This window comes from Eriocheir sinensis, unplaced genomic scaffold (assembly GCF_024679095.1).
Source record: "Eriocheir sinensis breed Jianghai 21 unplaced genomic scaffold, ASM2467909v1 Scaffold968, whole genome shotgun sequence".
Lineage (NCBI taxonomy): Eukaryota > Metazoa > Arthropoda > Malacostraca > Decapoda > Varunidae > Eriocheir > Eriocheir sinensis.
In genome coordinates this window covers 1978-19478 of record NW_026112350.1, presented here as the reverse complement: position 1 = coordinate 19478, position 17501 = coordinate 1978, and the positions used below count along the sequence as shown (strand labels likewise).

Below are 17501 nucleotides of genomic sequence, written 5' to 3'. Positions count from 1 at the left end.
CCCAAGATTGGGCTAACAAAAATTGCCATGGCCGACTATATTTCAAGTCGCCCAGGCGGGGTATTGGGAAAAGTTTTCAACTAGCAATAATCGCACCTCGGATGAACCTCATTGGTTACGATACTGCCACTGCGCAAAGCTAACACTACCGGAGCCAGGCCGACAATATGTTCGACAAAGCGAAACACCACATTAAAACGAATCAACAAATATGCAATAATCTTTTGTTTCACCGGTATATTCCAGTTATGTGTCTTCTACTTCGTAGATAAACATATTCATGAACTTATAATATATATAAAATTACTTAAAATTTGAAAATTTGCCATTGAAATTATTAAAATAATTACTTGATGCATTATGTACTTTCCGGTTAGGTAAATAATCCAAGCTTCCATCTCCTCTTCAACAGCAGCATCACTAACAAAAAACATTCGCAATATGAATTTTCAGCAAAAGTATCTCATAAGGCAACTATCAGAAAATAAAGATAATAATATATAAATAACAAGTACACCAGTGAATTCATAGGCAAAATAAAGAAAACGAAGCCGCAACTGCAGGGATAACTGAGGTGGCAAATCCGTCGAACCTAAACTCTTCTCCCATCCAAGGTTCGCATTGTGCAGGGATAAGAGGCATCCACACATACGCCTTTGTACACATGACGCCACAAAAAGTATATTCCAAGTGTACTTTCTAGGCTTCTCACCTCCATTCAACAATTCAAATGGCTTAATGCGTTTGAATAAGGAATCCATAAACTGTACATTTTCTCCGAGCCACCCGGAGACAGAAGAGCACGACAAAGGGGCCACTATGATAACATAACTACATGCCGCAAAGACCATCGATTTCAACCAAACTTACCCAGACTATACCTCTCATCTATAGTAAGTTGTTGTTTATTGCATACTACTGTCGTTTGATCCCTGTGTCTTCTACGGCGTTTTCATTGTTCAAGAGCTGCCCACAACATGTCATTCTGGTTAGTTTGCTTGCTCTCTTCTTATACCGATGCCCCAAAGTCAGTATAACTTCTTGCATTGGTGAAATATTTGCATTAAGTTATTAGTATGATGCTCTATTTATGTGTGTGAACGTACATATGTGTGTAAATGTTGACCTCGGCTGTGTCCTACGACGATAATCAACAGCTCTTTTCACTCTGGCCTGTTGCTGCCCGTTGCCACAGTTTGCATTCTTCCCTGACAAATTTTTGTGTCATTCCCTTGCTGATGGGGATGATATAAAAGCGTGTCCATACGTAAGTCACTGTTCCACCTTAACTTGCTCAAGCCTATAGTTTGTTTCCTGTCCAACACAGTCAAACCTTCCTTTTATTTGTAGAAAAGTCAGGCACCTCTCTAACGGACTTTTGTGGATGCTGTAAAGGCTTATTTCTTATATATACATTGACTATTAAAGGAAACTGAAAAGGAAATGATAATAGAGCTCCTTTTTCAATCGATCCTGCTCCCATGTCCCACCCGGCCATACATATATCCGTCTTACATTTCAGTCATTTAAATTTCTCCTGAACATCTGTGTACTTTCTAACGGACCATCTGTTATAGTATGGGTGCCGCCGCTTCACAGCACAGGTGTGAAGCAAGAAGTAACCGAATTATTTAATCAAATGATTTTAAAATGTAATCTCTTCTCCGTTTTCCTCAGGTGCTCATGGTGTAGTGGTTATCACATCTGTCTAACACACAGAAGGTCCCAGGTTCGAGCCCTGGTGAGCACATCTTATTTACTTTACGAAAATAATTATTATTATTCATGAGGGAACACCTTCAAGTGTATAGCAAGACCACAAGACTGCAGCCATGAAAAATCGACAGCAGGATATGTATGCTATCAGGATAACTCCCTGCTAGCATATCTTATTTACCTTAGTTCACCAAACCAATATACATTAGACTTACATTTCTATCTAAAGGCTACATCCTTGACAAATCAGCTAAAGTGTAGTCTATACTGAGTAGCTTCCTGCTTCCTGTTTGGATACATACTAAGTTTACTTTTATGGCTGCACCGGTGACAGTGACAGCTAGCACCTCCATCGATCCCTCTCCCTACGTGAATGTATGAAACAGGTAACATGAGGACAAGTTCACCTGTTCTAATGTGTAGCATCTACTGAGGTTAGAGGAAGACCAAACCGCTTCAACCATTTATCTAACAATTACATCCACACAAATAATCAATCATAAACTATATAAAAATATCACCACACATATATATAAAAACAAGCAATTTAAAGGCCCAACCCCTTGTCGACAAATTACATTAGAAGCCGAAAGAAAAAAGATGTAACAAAACTTTGTGCTCACCAGGGCTCGAACCTGGGACCTTCTGTGTGTTAGACAGATGTGATAACCACTACACCATGAGCACCTGAGGGAAAGGAAGGAGATTATGTTTTAAGTCCTATAATTAAATAACCGCCTCATATGTTTAGGTCACTGCTCAGAGGAGTTTTCAAGTGCTGGCCCCATAGTAACAGCCACCTGCCCCCCCCTCACCCATCCGTGCCCCTACTCTCTCTCTCTCTCTCTCTCTCTCTGTGGCTACATGACCTATAGAAAGAGGGTAGGTTTTCAAGTTTACAGTAATCAAATATATAATGGTGATATAATGGTGAATAATAATAATAATAATAATAATAATAATAATAATAATAATAATAATAATAAATATGACTGATTGATTGATAGTTTATTGTTGCAAGTATATATGAAGAAAACAAACACAAACGAAGGAATGCCAGGAAGAAACTGAAAAAAAAATGGAAGGAAGGAAGGAAGGAAGGCAGGACAAAAGCGAGGAACGCAAAGAAGCAATAGTAATAAATATCTGAACCCCATAAGACTTCATCCAATTTCTCTCTCTCTCTCTCTCTCTCTCTCTCTCTCTCTCTCTCTCTCTCTCTCTCTCTCAGTTGCCAAGAAAGCTTAAAATCCCTCAAAATTTGACTAACCTGTTCTCTTGCTTTCCCAGTATCATACCACTAAATTACCAGTAGCTACGTCTAGTCGTCTACTACCAAGAAGAAGAAAAACGAGTGCTTGGAAAATACCGTCTATTCTTAATAATTAATATATGGTAAACAATTTGCTTTCACTTGGCACGTTTTCAAGTTCGTGCTGGTACTACTACGGTCAAGTTTAGTGTAATAAGCCTATAAAAAATATACGTATTTAGTTCCAAGTGGCATTAATTACCGCCTCAGTTACATATAGTACTACTACTGGTAAACGTGAAGTATGACCTCGTTCATTAGAATAATTATTGTGTTTGTCTCTGCAGAGATGATTAGCCTAAATTGATATATCCGTACGTGGCATTTCAAATATTTCACCACTAATTCAGTAATTATTATTCTCATTGTTCTCTATTTGCGGAAGCAGGGGAATAGCAGGGTTTTTTTTTATTTGCGCCCTTGAGCTTTCTTCTTGGTGGTAAAAATAAAGATGAAAAGGCTATGAAAAATAAGTATATTGTAAACTTATACCATGATTTAGTAGATGTACATCTCTTGAATAATTAGGAAAACAATTAGATAAACATACGTTTAATGGTGTTACATCCCTCCATCATTAACTACGTGTTACAAGGAGTAAATATGTGAATAATTCTTTAAAAGCACGTTACTGAAGTTGTAATCAGCCTAAACGACAGCAATATTATTACTTCTATATACTTCTTACGACATGGTGTACACACTTTCATGATAGCCTATTATTCTCAACGACTTTCCATCAAGATTAGAGTCCCTGGTATGCATAGATTTTTTTATCATCATTTTATTATTATTATTACTTCAAGTGAATGCAATACACTAAAGTTTCATACTCGTTCATTACAAGGAGCCCAAACTTTTCATTATGTTTGGTTGACTGAAATAATATCGAGGGTAAATGTGTAAATTAGCTCTTCATGGTAACTGTGTTGTTTAGCTACACCCCCTCAAAATATCATGTAGTTCCTCATATGATGGTTATTTAAGAGAAAAAGTATATGCCCTGTAACCATTCTTCTACGGCTCAGGAAATGGAAAAAATACCCAGAAAAGTTGTTGAAATCAGGAGAAAACTGTATCTTTTTAGTGGTAAAGGTGCGTTATGGGGCATTTACTTTCTCCCTTTAATAACCATTATAATTATGAAGGTGTTTATATAGCACATGGTATTTTGAGGTGGTGGAGCTAAACTATACATTTACCTTAAGGCGCATATTTACCACTAAAAGGATAGTTTTCTCCTGATTTCAACAACTTTTCTGGGTATTTTTTTCCCTTTCCTGAGCGGTAAAAAAAATAGTGAACATATGTGCCTAGTCATAGGAGAATTATGACCATAAACTGAACAAAAACTTTACCAAATAACCCAACATTCCCTCTACCGCCTAAATTACTAGCCACCCCTCCCCCCTTTAAATCCACTCCTACCCCCCTTAACTAGCCCCCATTCCCCCTTAAAGATAAGAACCACTTAATGTACAGACCAGACATAATAGGCACCAATACTAAAAAAAAAACACAATATAACCCAATAATACCAGACCAAAGCCGTGCAGGTATCATTGACGCGCCGATACCTCGTTCCCTACTTAACCAACTGCTCTTCTGTGATCACATATGTATTCTACCAACCTTCAAATCTCCCGGAAATCAAGAGGAAGGAGTGTAGACCCCAAATATATCAAGAAAATGGCGCAACACATCGAGGACACGTGGCCAGGCAGGGTGGAACACGTAACCAAACATGACACTGACCCGTTTTTCTCCCCTTTCTTACCCTTATTTTCGCCTCCTCTCCTTCATCCTGAATAGACGAGGGTGTGGTGGGTGTGGATTGACTCTTGCAGCACCGGTGGATGGGTCAATTATTACGATTTTTTTATATAATTCAAAATGGACGGCCCGAGAAACACCCCAAGTACACTCCCGCTAGAACTGATGTCATGTGGGCAATGAAGGAAGGCAGGAAGGAAGGAAGGAAGTAGAGAAAAAAGGAAGGAAGGAAGGAAGGAGGGAAAAAAGGGAGGGAGGAAAAGTGTAAAAGAAGACAGATAGACAAACAGAAAGTCCCATATGTACGACAATGATTCGGAAATGAGAGTTTTTAGACAGTCAAAATTTAATCCAAGGATCAAATCAGCTCAATTAACGTTATTTTATTCTTTCCACTCGTCTATAACATATTGATTTTAGATGAGTTTGACTGAATCCTGTCATTTGTGTGGTGATGACAGTTTTTTTAGGCAGAAACAGAGAAATGCAGTGTTCTGAGTACGACAATCTGGTTACACTGCACGTGATGAGAGGAATGACAGAAGGCGATGTATTGGCCTTGTTGAAAATTACCGTGGATTTATTTGTCGCTATCACTCTTATTTGTTATTTTTTTTATTATTCCGACTGCGCATCCTGATATGATTTTTTTGAAGAAATGTGTAAGAGGAGTGACAAAAGACGATCAAAGAGTGATTTTACATGCGTATCTACTTCAAAATTTCTATTATAAAGTGGAAATTACTGTAGTTTTATTAATAGTATAGGTAAAGTTGGGGGCGTACACTGTATAGCTGTACGTGGCCTCGGTGTTCATCTCCGTCGCATTGGCCCTTGAGCCTCTGCAGGGTAGGAACTACAGATTTATATATACCTGCACAACTCTGTGGAAGGAACCCATTAGCCCGGCCTGTGTGACATCCGGGTTACCACAGTTTACCTTCCACAAGTCTCCCCAGGTACCCATTTATCGACCTGCCTGAAGGGACGGATGAACAGATGGGTGAGCTGCACGCCGATTACTCGTGCCGGGATTCGAACCTGGGCCCGCAGATTCGAACTTTACAGGCACGCTACTGCACCACCGAGGCGCCATCAATAGTTACATGCCTCAGCTAAGAGTAAGACTTACGATAACAGCTACTTTTTTTTAAATGATAATCACACGGTACACTTTTTATTATCAAGATAATGCACCGAGATTACGCTTTTTAGTAAGATAACGTTAATATCAGGGTGCAACTATTTTCTCCGGTAGTATGGTAGTTTGAAATAGTAATAAAGCTGCGAGTACGAATGAGTGTGTGTGATGAGATTAGACTATAGTTGTGTAAAGGTGATAGACTAAGAATACACTATGTACTAGAGGACATGTATACAAAGGAACGTCACGTGTGTATATAAAACGAGTAAACATAATATGTAACACCTCTTACTTCACCTCCTACTCTGCCTCGTCCACTTCCCAACACTGGTGATCCTAAATGGCTGTCAAACATTCTAAAAGTAGTTTTGTTTACCGCAGAGAGAGAGAGAGAGAGAGAGAGAGAGAGAGAGAGAGAGAGAGAGAGCACACCTGAGGGCGGGGCGAGGCTTGGCAACGGACAACTCTTCCCTGCAGAGTGAGAATGAGCGAGGATGAGGAAGAAGGAAAAGAGAAGAATAAGAACAAAAAGAAGAACAACAAGAAGAACAAGAACAACGAGAACAAGAACAAGAACAAGAAGAGACATTAGAAGAGGAGGAGGAGAAAAAGGAGGGGACATATTATATTTCATCTCATCCCACGTACCTGTTCTTACCCATATGATATCTACTTATATATTCTCACATGATTGAGTCAAGATCGTATCATCCCGGATTTCACCCAATCTATGCATTGACTCTGCTTAAAACAACGCATGTCATTGTATCTATCGTTCTTTTCCTTTTCTAGACCTAATACTGCCACTCGCATCGCTAGTTCATTCTTTCTGTTCCTTTCAATTGAAACTAAACTCGTATTTGATAAGTGATAGAGTGTTCCTCATGTTTTTATTTCACTATTCGCTTTTTTTTGTTAAGAGGTAAGAGGAAAGCTAGAGTGCGGTTTTCGAATACTTTGGTAAATTAAACTCAGTCATTCGGTCAGTCATTCACTCACTCCACACTTTCCCTTTCTCGCTCACGGACGAATTCCATGCTTTCCTTTGTCAAGAGAAATCAGTCATAACCAAATAAAAACAACTTCTAAACTGTTTTCCACCTTCATCGGTTTTCATATATTATACCCCTTCCATTTACTTTCCTTGGCATACTTCAGCCACACTATTTATTACTAAGGGAGGAAATGACTGCTGGATATAGCCATTAACCCATAGCAGTGGTTCATAAGAAAAAAACGAAGGAAACGAATTTTGCCATAGTGATACCTACTGTTACGACTTATCGCAAAGGGAGAGATTGCTTGGAGAGCGCTCACTCACTCTCACTCTTGCACGTTCACCCTCACTCCCTCCATTTATCAGTCAGTCGATCAATCAGTCAATCAATCAATCATCAAGCGATCAAGTAAAAATGATAGAGAGGGGAGGGAGCTGAAGGTACGGAGGGAGCATGACCGAAAGAAGAGCAAGCCTCCTCCCACACATTCAAGATGTGAATGTGTGGGAGGAGAGGGGGGCAAGACATATATATCAGCTCCCCGTATATTTATTCCATTATTTGTTGGTTGTTATGAGATGTTACCTGTTACCAAGAATATCTTCCATTTGCGCGAGAATAGGGTGATAAAGCAGGCTGTTTAATATATTTTCCTACATAGCCCATGCATCGAAAGAGAGTAGTAGTAGTAGTGGTGGTGGTAGGTGCAGTAATAGTAGTAGTAGTAGTAGTAGTAGTAGTAGTAGTAGTAGTAGGCTAGTAGTAGTAGTAGTCCCCCCAGCACCCCCAGTGGAGAGCAGTCCCCTTCATCCCTTAACACCCCTATTTGTCGCCCTTCCCGTGCACGCCCAAGGCAGCCTCAAGGGCAGAGTGTGTGGTAGCGGCGCCTTGACGTGCCGCCCTCAAGTAAGTTCACGCCCACGCCGCTGATGACCATAATGATATCTTGGCGTCATATGCCGCGCCCTGTCCTGCCCGTACCTCGGGGCTCCCAGCGGGGTGACACGCTGGGGGCGGGGGCGGAGCAGGCGGGGGAGTAGCGGGTGGGCGGAGATTTATCAACCGGGAAGCATGCACGTCTTTCAGGCCCTTCCGCGGACCAACTTTCGTGCCGCTCTCACATTCTCGAAGCTTTCACTCACTCTATAAGTTACAACCCCAGACAGGCAACGCACCTGAAAGCTAGGTAGAAAGAAAACGAGGAAGCAGAAAATCGTAGTAGCCTTTCACATTAATTTGTGTATGAAAGAATTTGAATTTATCAGTAACCAAGGTAATTCAATCATACATGCATAAGGCAGGCAGAAACTCTGAAGTAAACTCGTATCAGATAATATATCGCACTTTTTAGTACGTAAATGATATTGTTCTCTGAGACATTTAAATATATTTCATTCAGCGTACAAAGCCCGTCATTCACGTTTATTTTCGGTTTCATGAATGAAAATTTTAATTACTCTGTTTCTAGCTAATATTAACAGCCTGCTGACATGCATACACGCACATACGGATAAAGCGAGACTACTTTCCATATTCCCAGTACACTGTGTGCGAAAATTGTAAGGAAACAACAAATAAAAGCTCTATGTCAATTATCCACCTATAGACATTAGCTCAGGTTAAGTAAAGGAGTTCAGGGGACGATTGTGTGGAACTTTACAGTGTTTGATCCTATAAATAAGCCACGCAAAGAGTCCCCAATCCCATGTAGCCGCGCCGCATCGTCGGCTGTCCGGGCCCCGCCTGGCGCTCGCCAGGCCCGCCCGCCGTCCATGGCTGGGAGCGAGGAGCGGCCATGTTTTAATGCTGAGATGACAAATACAGGATAAAATGCCCAGCTGTGAGCCCAAGACACGGTTCATACCAGCCACGTGTGCTTGGACGCTTCTACTAGCATGCACCACTCTTTTCTTCGTCTATCCGTGAGTACGAAGGGAAAATAAGCCACAAAACGACACCCCTAGGTGATCGCCAGCTCTTGTCAGTGTTGTAAACAGGTGTATATTGACGTGGATGTGAATATTTTCCCTTGTGAGGTGTTAATGGGACAAGTGTGCGGTGTGTCCCAGCCTTAAGGTCGTCCTACATCCTATAATCACCTCTTGGTACTCCTTTACTTCCCTTCTTTTTTTCTCAACTTTTCTCCAACTCTCAATTCTCTTTCAACTTTCCTTCTTCAACAAATATCTCCGCGCCATTGTTCCTACCGCTGTATTTGTGTCTAGGTGTTTAGTGTACTGGTAAAAGGAGGGAGTGAGCTGGTGGTGGGCGAGGCGGTGCAAAGAATGGTTAGGGCGGCCACGGCTAGGTTACATTTTTACACTGCTCCACCTGATCCACATTTCATTTTTCACCCTTCCACATTTCTCCATGGGTTGAGATGGTGAATTTTGTGTCTTTCTAGGTTAATAATAGAAACTCCCACATTTGTACTCCATTCCATGATTCCATCTCATCCTCATTCACTTGCTCCACCTTTTCACATTTCTCCGTATATTGATATGGTGAATTTTATGTCTTTCTAGTAGGTTAATATAAAAACACCAACATTTGTACTCTTCCACCTCCTCCGCATTCCCTTGCTCCACCCTTTCTCATTTCTCCGCACGTTGATATGGTTAACTTTGTGTCACTTTGTGCCATTTCAAGTTAATATAAGAAACACCAACATTTGTACACTGTTTCACCTTATCCACATTCCCTTGCTCTACCTATCTCATTTCTCCATGCAGTAAGATAGCGAATATTGTGTCATTTCATGTCATTTTCAGTTATTAACAAAAACACCCACATTTGTACTGTGTTCCACCTCATCCACATTCCCTTGCTCCACCCTTTGAATATACTGGGTTATAGTTCACTAAATAAACATTCAGTGTGTAGCTAGTTAACGTAATCTTATACTTTTTCCACATATATCCCAGTTTGAACAATTCCCTCACTGGAGTTAGTGCTGTATTGGGAGACTTTGGGTGGTTCTCCTTTTTGTTCTTATTTTAAGAGTTTGTGGTAATTATATACAGAATTAACCAAGAGGAATTTGAAGAAAACTGAATATTTATCTTGGGAAATGTGTAGTTGAGCTCCACCACAAAGTACTATATATGCCTTCATATTATGGTTAAAGAGTGAAAATATATGCCCTTTAACCATAATATAAAGGCACACATAGTTTGAAACTAACCTAATCAAAGGAAACATAACATAACTTAGCCAGTGTTGCCAGTGCATAGGAGACTGTTGTGGCTGTGGTCTAGGGTGCAGCAGTTAGGTTAGTTTCTAACTAATCTAACAGTAACAGTAGGCTATCCATGTAAGTAATTAACACTCGCCACTCACTACGATGTTGTGAATAAGTGCATATCGAGAATTATTGTTGAGGCTAACATCATAATTGTTGACGGCCCCTGTGGAGCGCTGCGCTGGCAGTGGAGCAGGGCTTGAAACCTCGTCAATGGTAAATGGTATGTACACATTTGTATTATGGTTAAGGGGCTTGTATTTTTGCCCTCTAACAATAATATGAAGGCATATATGGTATTTTGAGTTGGCAGAGCTAAACTACATATTTACCCAAAGCTGGAAAGGCTTAAGACAAGACTGACTACTGTTGGGTTATAAGAAGCAGTATATATTACAGTTACATGAATGAAGAAAAGACTAACGTCTCTGAAGAAATGGACCATGGAGTAAGAAGAACTTGGAACTAGTTAACTTTCTTTTCATAGAATTGATGCCATAGCTTTCGTTTCGTTGCAGGATCATGTACTTTGGTAACATAGTGCAGAATAATGAAAGTTCTATTGACAAGAAGATTATGGTGGACTCTTACAGTGTTATTGATGTGCTCAGCACAAATACATGGTGTCAATGCCTGCTTGCCTGTGCAGAAAGACAAAGCTCTATATCTTCAAGTCGCTCTTGTGCTCCCTGTCTTACTCCATGACTGTGAGATGTGGACTTTGATTAGTGACTTGAAGAGGCGTGTTAATGCCTTTGGTAATAAGTGCCTATGTAGAATCATGTGATATTGTTGGAAGGACACTGTCAAATTAGCACGTACCCCAATAGACTCGATCAAGGCATAGTATCTGCATAGTCCATGAATGCTAACTTCAGCATGTGGCTTGCTGCCTAGAAGTTCACTCTGCTCACTTGTTTGTTTCTGTAAAGAGACATTCCAGAGTGGAGAAGGCCAAGGGGAGTCCTACAGATTTCATGGCTTGAGGTAGTCAATTGATCCTGGATAGAAAGGAGATATGTATTTATATTGTCAGAGGGTGGGCAAGGCAACATGCCCTCCCACAGCGTATGCTGCCATTGATTGATTAATTGACCAATGAAGTATGAAGCTCAGTGCACCACTGTACTTCCTCAAGTTAAGAGTTCCACAACAGGGGTGATAAAAGGATAGTCAGATAGAGGGATAACCATAACCAGTCAGATGCTAATATTGTTCTCTTGTTGCAGATGTACTTCTCTGTACTTCAGATGGGGCATCTACGTCCCAGTGTATCAGGGTGTTGTCACACTCTTTGTGGTGCTCAATTTCTCTTTAGCCACGTTTATGGATCCTGGAGTTATACCAAAAGGTGAGCGAATTGGTAGTAATGTGTATTACTTTAATTTAATAATGTACTTGTGTCATTTGAATATATATATATATATATATATATATATATATATATATATATATATATATATATATATATATATATATATATATATATATATATATTTGTTCATCTTTTTGTTTGTTAATGGTTTTTAAAACATTTCAAATTATATTCTTCAGAGAAAAAATATCTTTTAATAATGAACAGTTATGTCTTTTCAAATAATCATATGCAAGCCTACCCTTATATATTTGTGCAAGTGACAAAACAACAATAATTCATAATAGGCATACCTAACAATCACCAAATGGGGGGTACAAACTTGGTGGAGGGACTTTTTTTGCAGCCTTTGCCGGTCACGGGCTATAGAGTAGCCTCTCCAGATATGTTGTTTATTTTTATATGACCCACGAAACATTCTTGAGTTAAATCAACGTGTGTGCCAATCATTGTATTCATTCATACACACTGGTAATATTTCTGTGGTGTCTGATTCACTTGTTTGAGTGAAATTCTATTGTGAAAAACAGTCACATATTCATGTCACTAGTAAAAATGAAACTAGTAATGAAAGTTTTGTCACCATGCAATATACACAAATAGATAAATATGAAAGCTCACGAAGTCACAATAAGTGACATCACCTGCTTTGCGCAGTAAAAATATGCTATTTATGGTATCTGATACCCCCAAAGTGGCGTGTAGGCTGGCTCGGGCCTCGTAGTTACAACCTCAACTTTGCCAGATTGTCGTACTCAGCCGATTATATTTCCCGACTTCCTACCCCTAAATTGTCTTCTGGGCTCCAATAACGAAACTCATTTATAGTTATCGTTAAAAGAGTTAGATCCTGATGTTTCTTGGCAATAGTTAGGCGTCAGAAACCGGTAAATACTGTGCTTTGAGTACGATGACCTGGCAACGGTGGCTATACATATTTTCATATTATTGTTCTATTGTTTATTCAGTGTTCTGTTCAAGAAAAAGAATACCCATAATTTTAGTTAGTTTTTGGTTATAAGGATTCTTTACGAAATACAATTATAACATTTACCTTCTACTAGTTAGGAAACGTACTGAATCCTGGATCGTCTATGGTGATGTTTGGTGCGCCTATTGCTGCAGTCTTGCACAGTGCTTCTCATAGAATTCTGAACCATTAATGAAAAACAGTAGAAACTAGGAATACTTGCAAGATAAAGAGGATGATTAGGTGTTTGTCAAAAAGTGTGAGGGGGTATTTAAGAGGAATTTTAGAGTGATGCTAAATGAGAATGTTAGGGAGCTCTAGCAAAAATTACGAGTATAGTATTAAAGATCAGTGTGCATGGCAGCAGTATCCACTGGAGAATGTAGAGAGGGTGAGATTGAGGAGGCATTAAAGAACGTAAAACAGAAAAGGCCCCTGGCATGGGTGGCATAACAGATGTGCTGTGTATGTGTAATCTAATATGGGAGCAGGGTGAGGTGCGGAAGGAAAGCCATCATTGTGCTGCTACACAAAGGAAATGGGAGTAAGGATGATTGTTATAGTTATAGGGAATTAGCTCACTCTTTGCCAGGAAATGTGTTATGGAAGGGGTTAAATGAGAGGATGTGAAAATTATTTGCAAAAGCTTAAGATCATGTGAATGAGCAAATTAATGAGTGTATACAAAGCATACAATATGTATCTCCCTTGCAGCCTCAACAGACGAGGACCGGGATGACGACTTCCGAGCGCCACTTTACAAGAATGTAGAGATAAATGGCATCACAGTACGCATGAAGTGGTGCGTAACGTGTCATTTTTACCGGCCCCCACGTTGCTCACATTGCTCAGTCTGCAACCACTGCATTGAGGTAATGTCTCATGTTTAATATATGTAATGCCTTCATAAGAATTATGATATTAATAAATATCATAATAATAATCTAATTAGTCAACTTGCTTTGCATACAAATTCCTGTGTTGTGAATCATGAGCAAATATGCATTTAATGATGAATTAAAATTATAGGAATATACATACACTATACATACACAAACTTCACTTTGGTGCCTCTTGTGTTCCTTGCTCAGACCACTAAAGATTTGTTGCTGACAGGAGCAGTTACTGTCCCCCTTAAGCAGGGGGGTTGGCTGGGGGTGTAGTGTGTGAAGTAATAACAACATGTTTTTTCTCTGCAGACTTTTGACCATCACTGCCCGTGGGTCAACAATTGCATAGGTCGAAGGAACTACCGCTATTTCTTCATGTTTCTGTGTTCACTCAGCATCCATATGATCTCCATCTTTGCATTTTGTCTTGTCCATGTCCTTGATAGAAAAGATAACCTCACTGAAGTCAAGACTATTATAAGGTAAGTTTTTTTGTTTTATTTGTCATGCTTTCAATTTCTGAATTATAAACTTAACCATCCTGAATCAAGGAAAAATTGAGTGTGAACTTTCATGGTACAAGTTGCAGTCTTTGGTAGAAGGAGAGATAAGACTGTTATTCATCTGAGTGTTAGGGTTTACCTCAGCTGACTCCAAGGCATGATGCTGTGGTTAGTGTTGTACAAAGAGGAGCTGGTGAAATATGTTGTAAATGAGCATCAGGATTCCATTTAATATATATGCAGAAGTTGGATGTGTGAGTTCATGACACCTTAATCATTTGTCAAAAGTATGTATATGCCATACTTCATATGGATCAGAAAGTTAAAAGTAATACATAAAGCATGTTTTAATTCATGCTGGAAAGCTCAAAAATTCATGCTGGATACATGGGCTGATGAAATGAAGAGAAATATATCCGAAGATAGGATATTCTAATATAGTTTTGGGCAAAAATATCAGCCCATATTCTAAACTTGTGACTCAGTAGCCCCTTTCCATGCACATAGTTATGTCGACGGAGAGGAGGTAGGGTGGGGAAGGGAGAGAGGGGAGTGTGGGATAAGCTGGCAGGGAGAGGAGGCTGACATGCTGCATGGAAAGGGACTACTGAGTCACATGCTCAGGGTAAGATTGATCCATTATTTTTGTCAGTAAATAAATATAAGTAACCTCATAGTGGATGTGCTAAAAAGTCGAGCATGTAACTGAGGTAGCATAGACAACAGGAATCAATCCACTCACCTGAGTACACCTCCACAGATTGACTAACAATCCTGCTGAGTCAATGGTCATAAGGTCAGTGCAGTGCAGGTAGTCAGTGAGCCAGTCAGCTGTCAGTAGTGATTTTGGGTGCAGGGTTGTGGAGGTGGAGGGAAAACTTTCTACTCTTGACTCTAACTCTGACTCCACAACCCTGTGTCAGTAGGTGGGGCAGTGGGTAGTAGTGGTTCCACCTTTCCACACCACCTTCCCTGAGCTAAGTACAGTAAGAGTGGTTTCTGTAGCAGAACAGGGTGCAGTTATGAAGAGGCCATGCTTGCCAGTAAAGGCAATGCCCTACTTTTAGAATTTTAATTATGTAAATTTGTAGATTTGAAAAAAAAGGTAAACTTATGTAATCCAATTATTGAAAATTGGTGCTTCAGGTCATATGATGTGGCATAAAAGTGAAATTTGTCAAAATGAATAGCTGATAAACATTTTCTATTATTTACGTGCAGTTCTATGACACTCCTCATTGTAATATTCCAGTGTAGCTTTTTTTCTGAGGACTAAGCAGAATGGGTTTGTAATGATAGGCTAACATTCCGTAAAAGTGTTGCTTTTGGCTCTGCCCCTTGTCAGTCATAATGTAATGTTAAGTCTGACTACCAAGTTCAAGTTGGATTCCTATGAGTGTTCTCAGAAGAATGCGCTTAATGGTATGCAAAGGCTGCAGCGCCATGCTATTTCTATCATAATTGCACCGTATGCCTGTTTTACCTTACTCTGTGACTGATCTAACCTTTACTACTAAGTTGGACATAGAAGTATCTTTAGGTAAGCCTGTTTTCTGTAGAGTTGGTGAGCAGTGGATGTGTATTTTTCCTTTTAGAGGTTGGGGTCAAAGTAATAGAGCAATTATATTTGCTAATTCATCAGAAATTTCTTCCACATAAATTTAAAGGTGTTTGATCTCTGAATAACGTGTATGTCTGCTGGGCTATGTAAAAAGTTGCATAGTGGATGATTACATACTGTTATAATATAAAGAATTGTATTTAATTCCTTCCACAGAAGTTATAAAAAATATGTGCAAGGATTAAAATGGTAGTTCAGGGAAACTCACAAAATTGAGAAGCAACTTCACAAGATTAGCAAGGAAAAGGCTTGATAAAATCATAGGAAATTAGTAAGCTTTGAAGACAACAGCTGATATTGCTAAATTATTATTTTTTATCATAAACCTACCATGCTTCTAGATTCTTAGATACATTCCATTATTGATTTATTATAAATATATACAAACTTTTTGCCAGAAATTTGAACATTTTATTTCCTGCATAGCTTTTAATGTACCAAAATTTCCAAAGCTTTTTTTACATAAAACTTTTTCATATATTGTTTTCCAAACATTAGATTGGGATAATCACACTGACATCATCTTGATGCTGAATAAAACCCACACTGGCAGATGAAAGATGTCTATTTACCAGACAATTTTAGTGGTAAGAGAAGCAGGAGAGGAAGTCCAAATATTGTCAGAAAGGCAATATAATATCAGTTTCTTTATAGGAGCCTAGCCATCATCCTTCTCTGGCTCTTCTTTTTGCTCTTATGCTTCTTACTTGTACTCCCACTCTATCTTCTCATTTTACTCTTCTCTGTTTTATTTTATCTGCATTCATTTTTACTCTCTTCTTCATATCTTGTAAATGCTCTTCCTCCTCCTCCTCCACACACCTATTCCCCCTCCCTCTCCCTCTCTCATCTACCTCCTCCTTCCCTCTCACAGTATGGTTGGTGATGGGAGTCATTGCCTTTGCTCCTCATCCTCCCATCCTGGGCCTGGCCAGGGTTCCACATGGTGCTGGTGAGTCATGCACCGCACGCTGCCACCAATGAGCAGGTCACCCGGCAAGTTCATGGAGGCTACTAACCCCTTCTCCCATGGGTGCTGCCCGGAACTGCTACTTCATACCTGTGTGGACCCCAGTATCCTAGAGTTAGCACTAATCTGCTTATTATTATTATTATTATTAGCCAGTATTATTATTATTATTATTATTATTATTATTATTATTATCAATGGTAAGAGTTAGACAAACCAAATGGAAAAAAAGCTGCAGTATTAATCCCAGTAGCCCAGGTTAACTCTCCCTCTTTTGGTTATTTACATTTCTTCACAGATAAGGAAACATGCAGAATTTTTAAGATTAAGTTTGCCAGCTTTCAGGCTATCCTACTCCTTATATTTCGGACATACAGTGATTAGTGACTATTCATATTGCCATATGGCGCTTGTGAAGAGTATGGAACCCACCCTCTTTACCACCCTGCCTATACAAGAAGCAGAGGCCCTGACCATGATGGTTCTTATTAACTCAGCACAGTCCTGATACACAGTTTGCCTCTTATTGCAAGCATAAAGAGGCCTTGCCAAGTACATAGGGGAGATACAGAAGTTCAAGCCGTCATCCAGTCCGGTAAGAGGTCCCTGTCTCCACCACATCACCAGCCAAAGCCAAGTCTGTGGTTCTACATGGACAATGGCGGTACAGGTCTCTAACTCCACTTTGCCTCACAGTCAAGTGAGTACCAGCTTTACATTCATGCATGACACATATGAGTTCTCCGTCAGTCATTCTTGAGGGACACAGTTGGTGGTGTTGTGGCGGGGTGATCTCGTTGGTGCTTTGTTTTCTGCTGCCTCTTGCAGCTCTCTCAAAGGCAAGCAGCCATGTCTGTGTCATTTGGTTATTAGCATAATTCAGTTTTCCAGTAGGTGAGTGCTTTTCTTGAGGAAGGTTGTGTGTGTGTGAGTGGGGGGCACTTTCCTGAGAGGGTGTGATGAGAGATGTGTGGGTGGGTGCTTTTAG

General features: G+C 39.8%; 1 protein-coding gene and 3 non-coding genes across 4 annotated transcripts; 2 read left to right on the top strand and 2 right to left on the bottom strand.

The window, feature by feature from the left end:
• On the bottom strand, positions 1 to 141 carry LOC126995047 (U4 spliceosomal RNA). Its single transcript, XR_007749850.1, has one exon. It is a non-coding gene; the product is annotated as a U4 spliceosomal RNA (small nuclear RNA).
• A 1536-nt stretch (positions 142 to 1677) lies between these two features.
• On the top strand, positions 1678 to 1750 carry Trnav-aac (transfer RNA valine (anticodon AAC)). Its single transcript has one exon. It is a non-coding gene; the product is annotated as a tRNA-Val (tRNA).
• A 580-nt stretch (positions 1751 to 2330) lies between these two features.
• On the bottom strand, positions 2331 to 2403 carry Trnav-aac (transfer RNA valine (anticodon AAC)). Its single transcript has one exon. It is a non-coding gene; the product is annotated as a tRNA-Val (tRNA).
• A 6310-nt stretch (positions 2404 to 8713) lies between these two features.
• LOC126995046 (palmitoyltransferase ZDHHC8-like) lies at positions 8714 to 15028 on the top strand. Its single transcript, XM_050854343.1, has 5 exons — positions 8714 to 8865; positions 11414 to 11535; positions 13244 to 13401; positions 13729 to 13901; positions 14683 to 15028. The coding sequence occupies exons 1-5, from the start codon at positions 8774 to 8776 to the stop codon at positions 14735 to 14737; spliced, it is 600 nt and encodes a 199-aa protein (XP_050710300.1). The 5' UTR covers positions 8714 to 8773; the 3' UTR covers positions 14738 to 15028.
• Positions 15029 to 17501: the final 2473 nt, after the last annotated feature.

Coding starts and splice junctions, on each gene's coding strand:
- LOC126995046 (XM_050854343.1), top strand. CDS start 8,774: ATGCCCAGCTGTGAGCCCAAGACACGGTTCATACCAGCCACGTGTGCT. Junction 11,536..13,243: donor TCCTGGAGTTATACCAAAAG/GTGAGCGAATTG, acceptor TCTCCCTTGCAG/CCTCAACAGACGAGGACCGG. Junction 13,902..14,682: donor GAAGTCAAGACTATTATAAG/GTAAGTTTTTTT, acceptor ACACCTCCACAG/ATTGACTAACAATCCTGCTG.